General features: G+C 41.8%; 2 protein-coding genes across 2 annotated transcripts; both read left to right on the top strand.

The window, feature by feature from the left end:
• The first annotated feature begins 305 nt into the window (after positions 1 to 305).
• On the top strand, positions 306 to 8,817 carry poglut2 (protein O-glucosyltransferase 2). The gene is made up of 10 exons (XM_077216039.1): positions 306 to 688; positions 1,623 to 1,828; positions 1,900 to 2,105; positions 2,242 to 2,319; positions 2,921 to 3,093; positions 3,455 to 3,692; positions 3,797 to 4,006; positions 4,624 to 4,713; positions 7,027 to 7,131; positions 8,640 to 8,817. The coding sequence occupies exons 1-10, from the start codon at positions 510 to 512 to the stop codon at positions 8,655 to 8,657; spliced, it is 1,503 nt and encodes a 500-aa protein (XP_077072154.1). The 5' UTR covers positions 306 to 509; the 3' UTR covers positions 8,658 to 8,817.
• A 7,831-nt stretch (positions 8,818 to 16,648) lies between these two features.
• tex30 (testis expressed 30) lies at positions 16,649 to 18,679 on the top strand. Its single transcript, XM_077216044.1, has 5 exons — positions 16,649 to 16,792; positions 16,957 to 17,193; positions 17,412 to 17,463; positions 17,697 to 17,905; positions 18,372 to 18,679. Exons 1-5 carry the CDS (start codon positions 16,778 to 16,780, stop codon positions 18,528 to 18,530), a joined length of 672 nt encoding a protein of 223 aa, XP_077072159.1. The 5' UTR covers positions 16,649 to 16,777; the 3' UTR covers positions 18,531 to 18,679.
• Positions 18,680 to 20,258: the final 1,579 nt, after the last annotated feature.

Raw genomic sequence — 20,258 nt, 5'->3', positions numbered from 1 at the left:
AGACCGACCTACTGCAGTGAGTGACAAGCCATTGTTGATGGAATCTCGTCAATAAAATGTATTTTTATGACTGTGATGGATCATACTGATTTACCACAGGTTTGCTGTAGTAGCAATACCGTGGTCACTTTTGTACGTGTTATAAGATTATAATTTGTGATTGACGGACCCGCTGTGTAGCCTACAAAAGATGAATAGCGCAAAAGTCTTTCCTCTTCCTATTACACAGCCAATCAGCTTCCAGTAAATTGCGTCATTAGCGTACGCAAGGTGCAAACGACCAATCACATGAGCGCATTGGGTCTGTTACAGAGATTTTCTCACGAGGGTATCTGTGGGTTAGTTTGCACATCGAACCGCTGGTAACGTTATTTCGGTGACTGTGAGTATGTGGGCATTTTTAAGCAATGTTTTATTATGAGCTCTTAAGAGGGTTGTCATTCTGATGAGGTGATGCACTAGCATCCACAAAGCATCCACCACTGAAAGTGATCTCACGCTACATTAACATGTTGAGAAAACTTTTACTGCTCTTGATGCCTTGCCTCGTTTTAATGACGCGGAGATCAAAGGCAGCAGCGGCGCCCAGCGCGAGCAAAACTTTGATCTGGGGTGCTGGACTGGAGACAAACATTGTCCTTCCTGCTCGGTTCTTCTTCATACAGACAGTGGACACCACCGGACGAAAGTGAGTCCTGCAGATAGACCATAATGGGGCGGTATGGTGTTTAGTGTCGGTCTACTGTAAAATTTAAGTTTTAAGTTCGAAAGCCGTCGAAATTTAACGTCATGTCCATTTTTACGTTAAACGTTAAAATGTTATATAAATCATAATAAAACGTTATATAAACCAGACGAATGATACATGAACAGACTTATATGTAAAACCCTTTCAGAATTAGATGGGAAAGTTTGGTGTATGTAAATACTACTGAAGTGACCATTTCTGGCTCAGTGCATGAGAAAACAGCCTTTAAAGATGTGTACTGTAGCCTACAGACGCATATACATAAAATGTTATAAAATAAACACTTCACTTTTGAATGCGTTCTTTCCACTAGTCTGAAAAAAAGTTCAAATTTGTTCAGTTCCAACTAGAACCAAAAATTATATCAAACAGTAGTAGAACCTTCAGAGTTTCATCTAGATCATCTTATTCTGTAGTTATCTTGCACTTGAAGAAGCCAGAGACTAATATGCAGGTCTAAAGAACCTATAATGAAGCATCAACTAAAAACTACTCATATATAAAGCATAAAAATAGGCTTATCTGCTGATCCCAAAGTGATATGAAGAACCATTGTGGAGCCATTATTTAATCAGGGAAATTGTGTGTTGTAAGTGCTTGACTAAATCTGCTAAAGGACAAATTAGTAGTGATTGATTAGTCTATGTCAGTCTTTTATGACTATGTTTGTCTCTAGACTGCATTGTAGCAGAGACTGTGTTATGTGATAAATGAAACAGCAAAAGCCTGGTGAATTCCCAGGACAGGTCTTTCTTTGATTTTCGCCCAGAGCGGTGAAAGCATTTTGTTTATGAATTAATTTTAAGGCATCAGTTTAATTCTCTCATGGCTCAAATAATAATGTCTTTGACATTTTGTATGTCCTTATCTTTAGTTTCACGACTTCTCCTGGAGAGAAAACATTCGAAGTGAAAATTACATCTCCAACAGACCCTTATGCCAGAATCTGGATCCAGATTTTAGACCGGAACGATGGATCATTTTTGGTTCGGTACCGCATGTATGCCAGTTACACAGATCTGCACATTCAGATTCTGTTGAAAGACAAGCTGGTGGGGAAATCACCTTATGTGCTTAGAGGTGAGAGAAGAATCAAGTCTGCTTTCACGATACAGAGATGAACAATGTCTTACCTATTTCGCACTACCCAGGTGCAGTGTATCACGAATCATGTGACTGCCCAGAACCCAGTGGTGCATTATGGGAGAAGAACATGCACTGTCCAGCCTCATTCTCTCAGATAGAGAGTGATTTATCCATCTTTCCCAGTGTGGATCCAGATCGTAATGCCCATGAGATCCTTCAGCGCTTCGGGAAGAGACATAGCCTGTGCCACTACACCATCAAAAACAACCAGGTACACACACATAAACACATTCAATGTGCATATACAATCTTTCTGTGGCCTATTACTACACAAAGAAGCAAGTAGATGCCAAAGTTTGAAATATGTCTCATAATGTCATGTGCCTTTGTTTGCTTTGTTACTGTAGGTTTATATAAAAACACATGGAGAACATGTCGGATTCAGGATCTTCATGGATGCCTTCCTTCTGTCCTTCACGCGTAAAGTGAGTATTAGCCCAGTATACTGCAACTAAAAAATGTATGCACATAAATTATGTGAAGTAATAATAATGTTATTTATAAACATGTCATGTAGTATGTTCTCAGTCATTTACCTTCAGAACCGTTAGATGGCACTGTAACATAGAGCGGTGGGAGGCATGCACAAAAAAAATTGGATTTGTGCACGTATTACAAAGAAAAAGACTTTTATGTAGTATTCAGTACTTATATTTTCATACACTACCTAATACCATTCAAAGGTTTGGGGTACATATACAAATGTTTTTGTGTATATTCTACTTTTATTCAGCAAGGACACATTCAACTGATTAACACATTTATACATTTATAATGTTTCCATAGAATTATATATCAAATAAACGCTGTTCTTTTAAACTATCTATCACCTAAGAATAAAAATGGTATTCTACTAAAATAGAAAACAGTTATTTAAAATTGTATACAATGTATAATTAAATTGTAAAATGTAAAACAAAACAAAAATTCTTACAGACCCATAACTTTTGAATATTATGTATTTTATAAGTTAAATGTCTGAAATGAGAAATAAGAAGTGAATTCAATGCTTTTGTGTGTGACCAGGTCAAGCTTCCAGACATTGAGTTTTTTGTGAATTTGGGGGACTGGCCCCTGGAAAAGAGACGGGCCTCTGAGAAGCCCAGCCCAATCTTTTCATGGTGTGGCTCCAATGACACACAAGACATCGTGATGCCAACCTATGACCTCACCGAGTCTGTATTGGAGACTATGGGCAGGTAAAGAAAACTGAATTGTAACTCTTTTTAAACTTTTTATGGAACAACATGAAACTTTTTATGGAGTACAAAGAAAATGTTTAACATAGAAAATATGAGAAAATGCAGTAAGGTAGTATTTTCACTATTGGTCTCAGATATGGGTAATGAGTGAATTATTTTATAAGATATAAATTAATTTGATGTTAGGGAAAAATATCTATTCTACCCCTACACAAATTTTACAACAAAAAATGTGATGAGGGGAAAAAATAATCGAAAAGTTCAGCATTATGTATAGTAAAATCATGAATCATTACATAACATTAGGAAATCTGACTGAATAAAATATTTGTTCTTTGATCGTTTTGTTATGTGGCAGAGTGAGCCTGGACATGATGTCTATCCAGGGACACACGGGTCCAGCGTGGGAGCAGAAGATGAGCAAAGCATTCTGGAGAGGGCGAGACAGCAGGAAAGAGCGTCTTGAGCTGGTTAAACTGGCACGAGCGAACCCTGCCATGCTCGATGCCGCCTTAACCAACTTCTTCTTTTTCAAACATGATGAGAGCCTTTATGGGCCCCTCGTCAAACATGTGTCCTTTTTCGACTTCTTTAAGGTGCGTGAATTGCACATAACTTCAATACACACAGCATAGGTTTTTTTATGTTTCATGTAGTGTTATTTTTTAACTGAGGTGACTTTGTTTGTTTCCCTTAACAGTATAAGTACCAGATAAATGTGGACGGGACGGTCGCAGCATACAGATTACCTTATCTGCTTGCAGGTGACAGTGTGGTGTTAAAACACGACTCCATCTATTATGAGCACTTTTACAAGCAACTCCAGCCGTGGGTGCACTACATCCCCTTTAAAGCTGACCTCAGTGACGTTGTGGAGAAGATCCAGTGGGCTAGAGACCACGATGAGGAGGTAAATCATCCCCATTTACACACAAACCTTATTTGAACACAAAATAATGTGTATTAAAAGTTTTGGGAGCACAGACATTTTTTTTATCTGGTATTACCATATTAGGATTATTAATATTTTTAATAAATGTTGAAAGATCTCGAATCAAGGTCATGCATTGCAGTTATTTTACCTTGTTTTTAGGTATGAGAGACAGCAGAGAACCTAAACCGCTCTTGACCATGGTAAAAAAGGCATGGCCTTGAGTCGCATATTGCTTTTATAAAATAGGACACAACACTAGTTTTCAATAGTTTAATAATAATATACATTATTTAGTTCATGTAATATAATGGATGAATAAGCATATGGCTGGATGGTTGCTCTAAGATTTATAGTATAGTATACATACATATTATACTTGGACACATACATACATACAGATCTGTTTGAATTACAGATGTTGAAGTTATTCTTCTTCTGTTTTAAAAGCAAAAGGTTTACATGCAGCCTTATGTTGCTGTTCAGTAGTGTAAGATGCGGGTGAAAGGGTTTGCAGTCAACCCTTGATTGAAGCAATTGTTAACTGAAGAAACAATCCTGCAACCTTTTCTGTTTTTTTTTTTTTTATCCTATAGGCGAAGAAAATTGCCCTGGCAGGTCAGCAGTTTGCACGAACCCATCTAATGGGTGACAGTATATTCTGTTACTACTTCAAACTCTTCCAGGTAATATTTTTTATCAGTTCTGAATATCTTTCTTCAGTTCAGTGCTCTGGTGTATTTGTTGTGGCAATGACTACACCAAGAGCGGAAAGGTCGTTGTTTCGCTGACACTACAGACTCTTGGTTGAATGCAGGGTTTCCACGGCATTAATAAGTCTTAATAATGTATTTTTCTGCTTAGCATTAAATATTAAGAAACTTTACAGTGTCTTTTTTTACATAGTACATCACAGTGCACACTTCAACAGAGATGAGTAAGAGAGGATTAGTTGCTTGAGAGAAGAGAGTGGGAAAATTCAAGCAAAATTTGTGCTAATTTAACTCCCAGAAGTGCTAATTTAACACTCAATATCTCGAAGATGACCCATTTCTGAGATGGTTGCCAACAACTAATGGCAGCAACGAAGCCAAGCAATTTATGCCACAAGGCTTTTAAATTGGGTACTTTGGGAATTAAGGCAAATTTCGAATTATCTAGATTTTTAAATAAAATTTACAACATTGTGTGTGCATCCGCAATCTGATACAAGCAAGTGCAACATGGATGAGAATTGTGAACGAGTGAAGGAGACGCACTGAATGAAAATGCACATTCACTCTCTGACAGTAGATGGTGCTTAAGGAAAAGCAGAAATGCAGCTGTTACCTTCTAACCCAGGGATGGGCAACTCCGGTCCTCGAGGGCCACTGTCCTCCAACCCCAATTAAACACACCTGAACAAGCTAATCAATGTTTTCAGGATTACTAAAAAATATTTTTTGTCAGGGTTGGAGCTAAACTCTGCAGGACAGTGGCCCTCGAGGACCGGAGTTGCCCATCCCTGTCCCGTAAACAAAGTATCTGCACTACTTTCTGTTTCTTAACAGTAGGCTACTTACATTTTTCAAAAAACCATTCAGAGTTCTGTTTACATATTACATATAATACAATGTATTTTGAGAATGGGTACGTTTGTTCTTTATGTGCGTACAGTATTTTAATTTCTTCAGGTCTTAAAAAGTTGTATATTTGATTTAAATTAGTTTTTTTAACTCCTCTTTTTCTTCTGCTCACATTATTTTGATGTTATGAACTTATCAGTGTGTATATCTTATCCTCTCTTGATCTTCAATCTTCTTCCAAGTTTTATGTTTTCAAGGACTCGAAAGCCAACATCAGATAGTGCACGTATTGCCATCTGCATGGCACACACATTAAGCGGGTAATTTTACTATGGTAATATGACTAGAAGCACTTTCCTTTATCATGTAATAAAGACTCATGAGCGTGTTTCTGTAAGATTCAATCTTTCAAGGTCTGCTTTGGGTATTTACTTTATACATTTTCAGTCTTGGATATATGTTCCCCATTATTTCCTAATTGTGAATTGTTCTGAAACTTCATATCTAGTAAATTAACCACAAAAACCACATTTATTCTAAAAAAAAAGTCTGATTCTAAATCAGTAATCATTAATGGTGGTTTTGTTTCTTTACTCTGTATATCAATATTCTCAAAACAAAGGACACAATTAGTAATGATTACAATAACAGCAGTAATATTTGAATAATTAACACATTAAGATTTTTAAATATATATGATTTATATCTAATCATTTATTTTTAACAGTCATTTTGTTGTGCATATTTAAAATGTTATGCATATAATGTATTTTTGATGTGTATTATGTATTGTTTGATTTGTTATTTTGTTCCGTTGACATGTATTGGCATGTACATTTTGAGTTTGAGAAAGGTGCATGACAAATAAAATGTATTATTATTTGACCTTTTTAACACTGAGAACTAAATATCTGTAAAGCCATTCACCTCACTAAATATAATATTTTCCTTTTTTTTTTTCATCAGATTTTTAAAAATAAAAATAATTTTTTAGCTGGTCCCAAGTTTCCTGAGTGCTCACAGTAGTCATTGAGCACAAGTATCCCTGAGGTCATGAACCTCAGCACTTTATGGTTTTCCATAACCAAAGAACTTCTCAGCAATAAACCTGTGTGCGTTTGAGGTGTGGAAGTGTTGGAGGTCAAGACCACAGCGGCTACTTGAATTTTATGTGATTCGTACTGCAGATAAAGATGCTTGTTTAGTGTGATGATGTTGCAGCTAATTAAAATTTTAGAGTAAAAATAAAAATAATAGTGCTTTACCAGGACAATGAAAAAGGGTGTGTGGTTGGGTGGATTAATAACAAATTGTGTAGCTGAACTTGCATATTGAGAAATAAATTATATATCTTTACTGCTCTGTTTTGCCAGTGAAATGGTCTACACCAGATGCATTTTCTGCACTTATCTAGCTCTGGGTTTTTGTTTTTAGAAATACGCTGAACTGCAGATCACTGAGCCCAAGGTTAGAGATGGCATGGAGCTGGTGGAGCAGCCAAAGGATGAACTTTTCCCATGTTACTGCACAAGAAAACAGGTCTGTGTGTCCTTGGTTGTATTAAAAGAAACCACCAAAATGTGTACATTCATTGTTCGTAATGAACCTATTTTACACAATAGTACAGATTAATACTTAAAAGTCATCATTGCACAATAGTCTATTAGGAATCCATCAAAATAAAATATCATAACCAAAATCCATTGGCCGCTTTTACATTACATGGTTCAAGTGACCCAATTCTGATTTTTTTCCTTCTCATGTGGCACAGATCGGATATGACCGGCGAATGTGTGAGCAGGAAAAAAAACACAGGGATTCCGATATTCTCAGATCGGTTTTAGGCCTCATTCATTTGTTGAAATAAATCTGATATGAATTAAATACATGGATTTCCATCTGCCATGTTAGCGGACAGATCGGATATCCCCCTGTCAATGTGAGTCGTATAATATAGAAAAAGCCACGGTGGCGAATGACGTCAACTCAAGTTGGATACAAGTCACATTTTATTTGGCTTTTACATTCAGAAATAATGTATACAGGTAAATAAATTGAAATCATTAACAATAGGCAATTTTAGTTTCCCTCACTCCACAACAACATCTTTTAAATTGAACGGATATTCAGAACAGAACAAGAATGAAAAATAAATAAATGTAGGCTAACTATATAAACGTTAAGCAAAAACATATTAATTTAAGGGTAAAATTAAACAGAAACCGGCATTGGACTCATGTAGCCTACCTCATTCGGCACAAATCCAAATGTTTCCATATTCACGGTAGGCCTATATTTGGATGCTTAACTATTATTTATTGTGTAAATTATGGGCTTTGTACTTAACTCGCATTCCATTATCAACATAAAAAATAATCGTCTTTGTGTTTATGCTGCTATTTGCGCCTGTTAAACTAAACCCCTGGACAACAAATTTAGTTATTTTTAATGGGTCACAGATTTATGCATTTTAATTTAATTATAATTTAACATCTTGCCAGTTACCGGTTAATGGATGTCGGTTAAGGAAAAGGACAAAATGAACATCCCTAATGTCTACCTTGGTTGTTTCACTAAGTGTTGTGTAAATGCAGATATTGGATATGGGTTACTTTTAAAAGTTGTAAGGTAGTCGTAAAAAAAAATCGTATATAGTCAGCAAATCGGAATTGGGCATCAATTTTGCAGTATAAATGCAGCCTTATTGAATGTATACATACATGTATTCAAATTAAGCTCTTTTGCATTTTTTAACACTATAAAATAAAATATTTATGTTAAGAAACGACAGGGACTATAAAAGTTGTAAGGTAGCAACAGTTAACCACCATATGGTATAATGGTGTACCAGTAGAGATAATTAAGTATCTGATGGATTTATTGTCATTTCATAAAGCAGACAAACTGGATTTATGAGGGCAATACACTTTATGACTTGTACTGATCAGCAGATTACTCTGATAAAATCTTTATATGAATTCTTTAAGTCTGCAATGCATTAATCCTGGATCATTTCAAACATTTCTAATTGTTTTTGTATACTGTAGGTCAGAGATGAGCTGTGATACCTCCTGTTTCATCATGTAACAGCGGCCATCAAATTTAGATGGATTTGCACCAGAACATGTTTCTAAAGCCACAGACTTGGTGCATAAAGTGTCCCTTGTGACTGCAATGTCTTAACTGAATGTTTCTCATTTTGTATTAAATATTTCTATTTCTACATTCTTGCTGGTCTGGTTTATATTAATTATATATTAGGACCATTTTTGTTTAGAAAGTTTGATAGAAGGGCTTGCTTACTGCTTTAAAATAAAATAACTATGCATTACTCAATAGAGACATGTTCCACCAAGATTAGACAAGAATAATCCTGCTATTTATTCAGAATAATTAATTATAACATAATGATTAGAATAAATAAGAAATGTTCTTTATTTTTATTGGACAAGACTTTAAGGTTTATGCCATAGAAACTGACATAAACCCAGGGGTTAAGTTGGGATTTATTATGTGGGGGTGCTCACCCTAGGGGGGTCCGGGGGCATGCCCCCCCCCCCCCATCTCCCCCCGTGTGATTTTTTTTTTGAGAAAAAAAACATTAAATAGCCCTTTCTGGAGAGTTTTGTGCAAAGAAATGGAGAAATTGAGTATTACATGATATGTGAAAAACTGCAAGGTTAAGAGCATTTACTTTGCAATTTTATAGTATCAACAGGAATTAGGACATTTAGCATTTCCATTACTGTTAATCAGTCATCACTTGATTACACATTGTATTACCTTGTTATGATATATAGTGACCCATACAGTGTGCCAAACATAATGTGCCACATGAAGAGACAGTGCAGCATATGACAGTAGCAACAGCTGAGAAGAGTTGGGTCTGTGGTGACCAGGTCCACCTCACACAAACTTCCTTCTCCCATTCTCTCTATTTACTACTACAAGTACAACACACAAACACACACACACACACACACACACACGCGCGCGCCCACACACACACACACACACACACACACACACACACACACACACACACACACACACACACACACCTACTCTGCATCATTTCTCATCAAGATATGCACAAGTCACAAGTCACAAAAATAAAATCAATCTATCCTTGTGGAAAGATTGCTTGGTAGCTATATGTAGGTCTAGCAAGTCTTATATTTCTGTAATTCACACAGATCAAATACAAATATGCTGACTGAATATATTGCTAGTTTATTTTGAGTAGCTAGCTAGCAGTTCCCTTTCAGTCGATAACGTCGGACGTAGTCGACGCGACTGAAATGGGATCACGCTAGGGAGCCTATCATCTTCGAGTACTATTGAACGAGCCAATGTAATTGGCGTGCGTGATTCGCATCACACACTCCGCCCCCGCGGCGCGGGTATAAATACGGAAGTGGATGCACGCACTAGTTGCCTTTCGCTTCTGAGCCGATCGTTTGATGTCTCTGAGAGTGCTGTTGCCTACAACGAGCGAGTGTGTCGGTGTTCTTCAGGAAGACTCTCCCAGTGCTGGTGTTCTACAGCGCGAGTGCAGCGGTGATCGCGAGCTTTGAGCTCTCAACTGCTGTTTTAACAGCAACAAATTTCTAAATGTTTGTGTGTGTTGATGGCTGGTTAGAGGGCGGAAAAGTGAGTGCTTCACTGTTTCAGTTCTCTGTTCAGTGTTGCCGCGGTCATTTCCCTGTGTGCTCCGGCACTGGTGACGGTCCTATTTTCTGAAAGAGCAACACGGGTGCGTTTGCGTCTTTTTCAAGATGTCATTCCGCCCGTGCGTTTCTGGGTGCGGTCGTTCCCTGTCTCTCTCTGATGGTCACAACTGTTGTGTCACGTGTTTGGCTTACAGCACGCTGAGACAGCTTTTGTGGACAGCTCATGTTTTCACTGTGGGAACATGACTGTCGCAGTGTTGAGGGCGAGACTCGCCTTCGTTCGCGGAGAGCGAGTCCCCATTACCATGCCCCACCCTCGGGTGCTGTGTGGGATGGGTGACCGGAGGATAGTGTTGGATGTCCCGCCCGGTAACCATTCCCTGTGGGCTCCTCACTCCTCACTGCAACCACTGGAGCCTCCTGTGTTGTCTGCTGGTCCATCTGTAATGGGTGGGCCAGCGGTTTCACTCGGGGCTCCCCTGGAGGACAGGACGCCGATTGCAGCATCAGAGGGTGAGCTGACTTCTGGAGATGATGACTCGGCTGCATTGTCTCCCTCCGGGAGTTCAATGTTGCCCGAGCCGGATCCAGAATTATCAGCTATGCTGAAACGGGCCGCCGAGGCTGCCGGGCTCGAGTGGAACCTCCACCGTGTCCCGTTCAGTCTCGGTTGGAATCTGGAGTTTGGTATCTTGGGGCGGGCCGCGCTGGTTCTCAGCTCGCCGCCCCAGTGCCTTTCTTTCCCGAAATGCATGGAGAGCTTATCAGGTGGTGAACAGCATCTTTCTCTGCCAGAAACTGCCTGAATAGCTTTTCCCCCTCATTACCCTTGATGGAGGAACGGTGAAGGGTTGCGAGGTGTCCCTCCATTGGAGCGGTCTGTCGACACAGGTGCACCTGTGTCCGGCGGCCGCTGCCTTTTGGGGGGATCCTCGTCTCCCCCCTAAGGCCTGTGAGTTTCATCCGTTCCGACGGGCAGAGCTTACAAAGCCTGTGGGCAAGCCCCTTCCTCTTGCGTGCCATGGCGTTGCTGCAGGCTAGGGCACCCATGGCATGCACGAGGGTAATCCAGACCGTGCGCTCATAGGTGAGCACCGCACTGCATCCGACCTCACCCTCCGGGGTACGGGTGTCGTAGCGTGCGTGATCGGTCTGGCGATGTCCACCTTGGTGGTCCAGTAGCGCCTTCGTTGGCTCAGCCTGGTTGGTATGGCGGATGCGGACAAGGTTCGGTTCCTGGTCTCCCCAATTTCCCAGGTTGGGCTGGTCAGCGACGCGGTGGAGAACTGCATCAAACAGTTCTCTGCCGCTCAAGCGCAGACGGAGGTCATCCGGCACATCCTGCCCCGGTGGCCAGCTGCTGCCTCCACCCGCCGCCGGTGGCAGCTCCTCCGCCTGCTCGTCGCCGTGGGCGTTCTCCAGGCGCTGCCAAGCCAGGTGGCAAGCGACAGCGAAAGCATTCCGGAGCGGGCCGCCCAGGAATGGATGAGATGCTCTTGAAGTGGCACGATCACTCCCTCCCCCCGGGTGAGGGCCGGGTGGAGCCTTTGTTTGTGTGTGTGTCTGTTCCGCCGCTGGCTCCCTAAAAAAAAAAAAAAAAAAGCGGAGCAAGCGGTACCCACACTTCAAAGAGAGAGCAATTTCATCTGTTCCTGGGTCCCGAGAGGGCCAGTCTGGCGGGTGTGACCCTGTATAGCCTTACACCCCTCAGCTCCCCCTTGGTCGCCAGCAGGCAGCTTGGTGCGTTCGAGGACCCGGTCATCCGCCTTCTCACGCGCCCCCTGCCGCTTGTGGAGACAGGTAAGTGTTGCACAGCACACTAACACCACTCTCTCTACTTTGCTGCCCCACCTCAGGCTCGGCTACCCCGCTCAAGTCAGTGATAGTCATCACATTAGGTGTTGAGCAGACGTGCTCCTGAAAATTCAGTGATATTCATCACACCGAGTGTTGAGCAGTGCTCCTGACTTGTGCGTGCTTATCTTATCCTGCTGGCGAAGGATTTGATATAGCCGCTCCTCCAGCCGGTACGAAGGCCAGTTGTAAACTCGTTCTTCGTGCTACTAGGTGGTGGGTCGTGACCATCTTGGCCCAAGATTGGTCTGCAGCTTTGACCTGAAAGACATGTGCTTCAGATCTCTACCTCCCGCACCGCAGGCCATCCTGTGTGTTGCGTCTAAGGGTGGAGTATCAGTACAGTGTCCTTCCCCTCGAGTGCTCCAGAGCCCGTTGGGTCTTCAGGTCAACTGGAAGAGAGTAATCTCGCCCACGGGCTGAGTATCTCTTTTCTAGTTTTGGAGAGGTACTCGGTCCAACATGTCTCTCCAATGAGAATGTGTTCAGCTGGTGTTGAAGTGAGAAAGGGTCCCACTGAAAGAACTTTCAGAGGCTCCTGGGGTATATGGTAGTCGTAGCCTTTGGCTCCCTCCATATGTGACCGCTTCAGCGCTAGCTTCACGATCGAGTCCCGAGGTGACCGTGGCAGAGCAGCTCACCCTGTGTGACTATAGTTCATCCCGGTCTGCTGCCAAACCCTCTTCAACAGAGCGGCCATGTACAAAGGGCGTGTTTTAACGGGGGCCTGGGCGACCCCCGACTACACGGGCATTTGTGCCTCGAGTTGTTAGACATTGTGACCGTTGCGCAAGCTTCCCTTGCATGTCACAAACTCACCCGTCACCTCCTCCTTGGAGTCAGACGCTTCTGAGGGCGCCTTATTCCACTCCTCCCGCTTACTCAATCGTGCCGCCATCGAGCCTCACGACAGTTATAGCCAGGGCAAGTGGAGACTCCATCCCCTGGGTCCGGCTGGGTCATGACCATTCCGGGGCCGCTCAGTTGCCCCCCCGGTTTTATTTTTCCGCCAGTGTTTGGGTAAACCGAGCGGACTACCCTTGGACAAACACTGGGACTCAGCGGCCCCAGGGGCCCGCAGAAATGCGTTTAACCCCAGTGAGCCTTCTAAAAGTGACTGCGACTCTTGGTCGCCTTGCGCCTGCAAGTCAGTGAAATCATCACTCTTCATGTTGAGCAGATTTGCTCCTGAAACTCAGTGAAGTTCATCGCACTCTGGTGTTGAGCAGCAATGCTCCTGTAGCTCAGTGAGTCCATCACAGGTAGCTCAGTGAATTCATCACACGCAGTGCTGAGCAGAAATGCTCCTGGTGCTCAGTGAAGTTCCTCGCACTCAAGTGTTGAGCAGAAATGCTCCTGAAGCTCAGTGAGTTTATCACACTCAGGTGTTGAGCAGTAATGCTCCTGAAGCTCAGTGAACTTGTCACACTCAAGTGCTGAGCAGAAATGCTCCTGTCGCTCAGTGAGGTTCTTCGTACTCAAGTGTTGAGCAGAAATGCTCCTGAAGCTCGGTGAGTTTATCACACTCAGGTGTTGAGCAGGAATGCTCCTGAAGCTCAGTGAACTTGTCACACCCAAGTGCTGAGCAGAAAATGCTCCTGAAGCCCAGTGATCTTCACATGTTGTGTTGAGCAATGCTCCTGTCTTTTGCGCCCGTCACTTGCACCTACGTGCCATGTCAGGAGAGGAACAGGTCTTCATAGTTGCCCCTTATTGGCCCAACTAGACCTGGTTCCCTTCAACAGCCTTCCTGACTTCCCCTGGAAACTCTTTCGGGGACGGGGCACGATGGCACACGCGTTCTTCCCCCGGAGATTCCGGGCGGTCTTACATCTGAACGCGGAGGTTCAGGTGGCTATCACAAGAACATGTGATAGTTACCATCACTTCTGCGAGCACCCCCTAGAATTGGGTAGCGTGCTTACGCCTTTAGAAGTGGAACCTAGTCGTTGAGTGCGTCTTCTCCCCTGAGGAGATCCTGAAAGCTTTCGATCACTTCAGTGCTCTCTTTCCTGCAAAATGGGTTGCAGTAGGCTGTTTTCCTAAATCACCCTCAAAATGATGTTGCCTCGGTGTTTAAACGACGCTCATCGTGTTGCAGAAGTATGCAGAAGCACGTTCTGATCGTCAGGTTCCTGAGGAGCAAGGTCTTGTAAATCCTTGTGTCCCTCTTTATCCTCTTGGGCCTTGTCCCTTGTGCGACTGCACTGCAGAGACCGCCCCTGAGCCACTGCAGGTAGTGAGTTAAAAATTCTGTTATATCAGTTCTCCTGCTCGCGTGGTCTCTACTAGAGGGTAGGGACTTGCTCGCTTTCGGTCAACGTATTGTGCCTGGAGTCTGGGCCGGCTAACTCTCACAAGCTGAGACCCCGGCTCGGATTGTGCCCAAGGTTCCTACCTCTCCCGTAGTAGGAGCAGGTGGTGAGCCTGCAAGCGCTGCCCTGGAGGAGGCAGATCCAGCCCTGGCTTCTCTGTCCGTTCGCTTGGACGTGTACAGAATGCAAGTCATAGACCTCAGACCAGCTCTTCAAATATCTGTTGGAATTCAGCAGAGAGGGAAGGCTGTTTCCATGCAAAGTTGCACTTAGTGCTTGCCTTCATTTCGGCAAAGATCCGAGATGCAACATGTCCACTTAGGTGTTGAGCTCCTCTATGATGAGTGTAAAGTGCTCCGCCTGGGCGTTGACGATATACTTTGCTAAACAGATTCTAGAGTTGGGGGCTGGACGACACCTAGTTGAACCGCTGCTTCCCGTGGGCTCCCTTCTCATGAAGCCAGTTTCACCGTGAGCCCGGTTCAAGTGTCGGCTTGCTGCGCCATTCCCCTCCTATGGACTGGATACGTGCGCCTTTCTACTCCAGTTGAGTTCCCTTAAAATTGAACCCTGTTGAGTTCCTCCACACCCCTCCGACGTCGGACGTGCGGAACGTCTGGTGTTAGGCCTACCACTCGTAAGCAGTGTGGAACCTGTGTTAGGCTGGGTCCATATGTTGCGGTCCCTTCGGTGACCCCATATGTGTATTCTTCCACGATACGGCTCCCTGCGGTGAGCCCGTGTCTTCCCTCGGCAGAGTCTCTCTGCCGTCACTGTCCGGTGTGTCTCCCCCCGTCTTAGGCTGGAGCCACCCCAGTGACATTCCATATGTTAGACTGCCCGGTTTCCGCCCAGTTCATATGTGTATTCTCCACATTTCCTCCCTCGGGTTGGATGTGGCTTCCGCAGCGTCCCTTCCTTCCAACGTACGGGGAACGCTTTCCCAGTGGTCCTGTAGGAACAGCAGTGACTTCCCTGGCCTAAGCCCTGTCCTTCCCCGCCTTAAGTTTGCGGGGGCATCAGGAGGCTTTGGTTTAGGCACTGGAAGGTGGCAGCGTTAGTGGCGTGTTCAATGGTTGATCCCATTTCAGTCGCGTCGACTACGTCCGACGTTATCGACTGAAAGGGAACGTCCTGGTTGCGTATGCAACCCACCGTTCCCTGAAGGAGGGAACGGAGGACGTAGTCCCCTTGCCACTACCGCTGGACCACCGCTGACCCCGGGTTACTCTCGGCTCCTCAGCGAAAAGCAACTAGTGCGTGCATCCACTTCCGTATTTATACCCGCGCCGCGGGGGCGGAGTGTGTGATGCGAATCACGCACGCCAATTACATTGGCTCGTTCAATAGTACTCGAAGATGATAGGCTCCCTAGCGTGATCCCATTTCAGTCGCGTCGACTACGTCCTCCGTTCCCTCCTTCAGGGAACGGTGGGTTGCATACGCAACCAGGACGTTCTCTTGGCAGTTTGCTGATAATCCGGTGTCTGAAGTAAAATGCTCAAAATATCTCCTGAGAAAAATCACATGGTCAACCTAGTCTTGGTTATTTAATTTTGATTTAGTCTTATTTTCCTTACCTTGTCATTCAAGTCCAGGGCACTTTTTGTACATTTCTGGAACTTTTGCGTGCTTCCACATCCTGCGCAACTACGGATCTCCCAGGAACATTCATATTGCTGCGTACATTTATCCGCGTCACCTAGATGCGCGGACGCGAGCGGTGCGCGATCATGGTCGACTGACAACGAGATTAAGCAGCTGAACAAGAATACGGCGGTGTTCCGATTGTTCTCAGCTCCGCCGAGACAAAATAGACATGCCATTTCAAAAATCTTTCATTTATTGTTATAAATATGTTTTCAAAAGCATCACTTTCATAAAATTTTATGTGACATAATTTCCAGTAGGCAACTGAGTGCTTATGTGCCGGGGCTGAGCCCCGGAGAGCCCCAGCCCAATTTAACCACTGCATAAACCTATCTTGAGAAATGTTTACTTGAGTAAAAATGTGATTTAATTTCCTATCTAACATCAAGAACCAAACAAACTTTCTTTTTTGAAAGGCTTTGTTTGTGAAGTGTTTCCTTAAAATAATAAAACGATGTTGCTCCATGTGTCCGAATTCTTCATTAGGATGCCTGAGGCGCATGTTTACTCCTTTACTTTAGGTGGCGCTGGTAACAACGTGATTCATTTGATTCGCATGTCTGAGCCGTCCACGTGTGAGCCTGAGAAAATTCTACCCGGGAATTTTGCAGCCCCGAGCCCGTTCCTTCAACCACGCAAGAACTTACAGTACATTGAACTTCTATACTCTTTGACGCAAACATTAACCCCTAAATGGAGTTTTCAGAGGTATTTTCTATATAAAAAAACATCGAATCCTACTTTGCATTACACGAGTGCTTCTCAGTGTTGTTGTATTTTCTAATGCTAAGCTTGAACGTTACTAAGAATGTATTTATGAGAGCTTCGTTTTTGACACTTTTTGAGAGATTTTAATCAGCGGAATATTACAGGAGAGTGTGAACATCCCGTTCGAGCAGAAAGATCTGGAATGCGTGTTCACCGTCCCTGCTGACCTCAGCGCGGAATGCACCGCTGTGGTGTTGACTCACGGCGCGGGGGGAGACATGCACGCCAGACAGCTGGAGAGCCTCGCGCACGCTCTCGCACGTTCAGGAGTTCTGTGCCTGCGATTCACCTGCAGGGCGGTGAACTTCATGTACAGATTCAGAGCTTATCTCACCGTTGTGGTAAAAACTTATATTTCAATATTATATGCACCACCGTGCACATGAATTGTTTATTTCAACCAGGTTTTATTATTGTATTGTTTTTAAAAATAAAACAAAACTATACAAATGTATTATTACATAAATGTGTTACTAATGATAGCAATAAATGAGAAGAAATTTGTTAAGAATATTACTAATATTGCATAAATAATACTTGCAATTGTGCTATCTACCAGAATTACTTAAAGAGCCATGAGAGATTTGCACCAAACAGAATTTTCTTGGGAGGTAGGACTCACTCTTTTTTTTTTTTCTCAAACACTCTGTTATGGTATTTTTGACAAGCCTGAGAAAGTATACCAGGCTTTCTGTGAGATGAATTTGTTTGTTTGAGTGAGCAAAAGTGTTCTATTTTTGGAGGAGGAACTGAAAATTTTGCAGATGCCGTTTTGTTTTTTAGAGGCTTTACTTATCGGAAATACATTTATGATAATACATTTTCTTTGTCTATTTGTTTCCAGGGCGCTCTATGGGTGCTCGTACAGCTGTTGCTGTGTGTGAACGTATGCAGAGGCAGAAGGATGCAGTTCAGGGGGTTTTGTGTTTGTCATTCCCACTTCATCTACCAGGAAAACCACTAACATATGTTGAGCGGAGCAGAGGCCTGTGTGCGCTGTCACGAACTTCTGTGCTGTTTGTTTCCGGCACTACAGATAACTTGTGTGAAAAGGTGAACACGTATGTGAAGTTTTCTATTGATCTGGGGCTTAAATTAAAGTTCTTCCTGTTGAACCTTTAAAAGGAATTGGTCACCCAAAAATAAGAAATATTTCATAATTTTCTCACCCTCACTTTGTTCTAAACCTGTATGTCTTTTTTCTATATTGCACAAACAAAATAAATTTGAGAAAAGTGTTTTTTTGTTTGCACATTTGAAACAATTCAATGGTCACCAATACCTTTTGGTTTTTAGCATTCTTCAAAATATCTTTGTGTTACACGGAAGAAAGAATGTCATACAGGTTTGAAATATGATGGTGAATAAATGACAGAATTTTAATTTTGGGGTAAACTAGCCCTTTGTTAAAGTTTTTAAACCTTGATTACACCTAATCTATCACATTATTTCGTATTTATATTTCTATAATGAAATAAAATCTATTTATAAATCTACTTATCCTTTGCTTGCTTTTCAGAGACTTCTAGAAAATATTATGCACGTCATGGAAAACCCTTCTGCCGTTCACTGGGTCAAGGATGCTAACCATGGACTCAAAGTACGTGGCAGAACAGAAGAATCAGTACTGGAGGAAGTCAATCCACAGATTGTTGCATGGGTACTACAACACAAATGAAATGTGCATTTATAAATAGATAAATATTATTTTTACTGTTGGATGAAAAAAGATGGTGAGATGCTGAGCCTTACCCTAACCCTCTGTATCTCACTATGTTAACTCCATTACTGATCATTTATATAATAATAATAAAGATCATAATATTATATGTATATATCGTTTTGTTTGTTTGTTACAGAAACATAAATAATTAGTATTATGGTCATTAATACTTTATTTGAATTGGCTAACATGCTCTACCGAACCGTGACTTCAATACAGAGGTATGTATGGAACCGTCATGTTTGATATATATATATATATATATATATATATATATATATATATATTATTCATTTATTTACACTATAAGACAAACCCAGCTTTATACACCTTTGATATTACAGTGGCTATAATACTACACTCCCCTGTCAAAATTGGGATTTTATTGGGATAGTTCACTTATGGGTAACCAAACAGTTGACGTTTCCATTCACTTCCAGTATGGAGAAAAAACAACAACTATGACTATGTTTACAGCATTAGTTAAGAGAGGTTTGTTTCTTTGAGAAAAATAAACATGTAGCCCCTAACTGATATTCAGTCAAATTAATCGATATTGAATCAAGATGGACTTATAGGCCTAATATCGCAATATTCTGGAATAGCAACAGTAAACGTGGATGTTGTCGCTTTGATAATTCAAAGTATAATAGGATATGAAGACATTGCAGTATTACAGTGAAAGCTTGAGTAAAGTTTTATTATAAATAATAACAGCTATTTTTATTTAAGAGTGTTTTTTCCCCCTATGAAACACAACCAAATTCCCATTACCACCAGCTGGTATTATTTGAGAGGTGTGCACAGTGTAAGCAGGTTATTTTAAGTATTGTTCTCTTAAAATGTTGTATTTGTTGGGTGAATTTTGTTGATTTCAATATTACATTAAAAGTGGGAAAAAATCTGTAACGAAATTGCCTTTTTATTTTTATAGTATGATGACTTTTGTAAAAACAGTATGTTCTAATAATTGATGAATTATTCCCTAATTCTATGTTGTGTGCCTCGCATATAAATGCTTGAAAATGTCACTTGAAAGCAAAAAACAGTGTTTGAGAAAAATATACAAGACTTTTGTGAGAAAATATTCTACAAGTGTGCAACTCTCATTGGATGAATTCACATACTGATTTGCGGATGAGTAAAATTTCTCTGTGACTTCACAATTTTTGATGCAGGTGTGTAAATGCATTTTGCACCATATTCACTTCAGCAACTGTAACAAAAATGTGAGCGTACAAGTTTCTTAATTTCTGATTTGTAGAATAGGATTTGTCCACCTGCAATGAAGAATTTGAGAAGGTGTAACTGTTGGGTTGTGTTTGTGGAAGAGAAAAAAATTCTACAAGTTTGCAACTCTTAAAACATTTCTCACTGTGACTTCAAATTTACTGATACACATGTGTGGCTATTCTCTACAACTACAAATTCCTCTGTCACAGGCGTTCAGTTAATTTGCACCAAAAATAGCTTCATACCTTTGTATCATTCAAAGATTTTGAAGACGATACACATGAACCGTCTTAGCTTTTCCATTAGTTCTAGTACTAGAAAACTAATTTTCAAATTCTTTAAGGGCTGCTGAGAAAAGTTTTTTTTTGTTAGAAAACTTACACATATGAATGTGAAATTCGACTAATTAAATTAACATTAAATGCAATCGCTTCCTTATTCACACTGTTA

This window comes from Siphateles boraxobius, unplaced genomic scaffold, assembly GCF_051911475.1.
Source record: "Siphateles boraxobius isolate OS27281-9 unplaced genomic scaffold, OSU_SipBor_1 7, whole genome shotgun sequence".
Lineage (NCBI taxonomy): Eukaryota > Metazoa > Chordata > Actinopteri > Cypriniformes > Leuciscidae > Siphateles > Siphateles boraxobius.
This window is presented reverse-complemented; position numbering and strand designations above follow the sequence as displayed.

Bases quoted from the DNA above. Each gene is read 5' to 3' on its own strand.
- poglut2 (XM_077216039.1), top strand. From the start codon at position 510: ATGTTGAGAAAACTTTTACTGCTCTTGATGCCTTGCCTCGTTTTAATG. The intron at 1,829-1,899 runs GTGAGAGAAGAA...CGCACTACCCAG, and splicing joins ATCACCTTATGTGCTTAGAG to GTGCAGTGTATCACGAATCA. The intron at 3,094-3,454 runs GTAAAGAAAACT...GTTATGTGGCAG, and splicing joins GTATTGGAGACTATGGGCAG to AGTGAGCCTGGACATGATGT.
- tex30 (XM_077216044.1), top strand. The intron at 17,464-17,696 runs GTAGGACTCACT...ATTTGTTTCCAG, and splicing joins AAACAGAATTTTCTTGGGAG to GGCGCTCTATGGGTGCTCGT. The intron at 17,906-18,371 runs GTGAACACGTAT...CTTGCTTTTCAG, and splicing joins CAGATAACTTGTGTGAAAAG to AGACTTCTAGAAAATATTAT.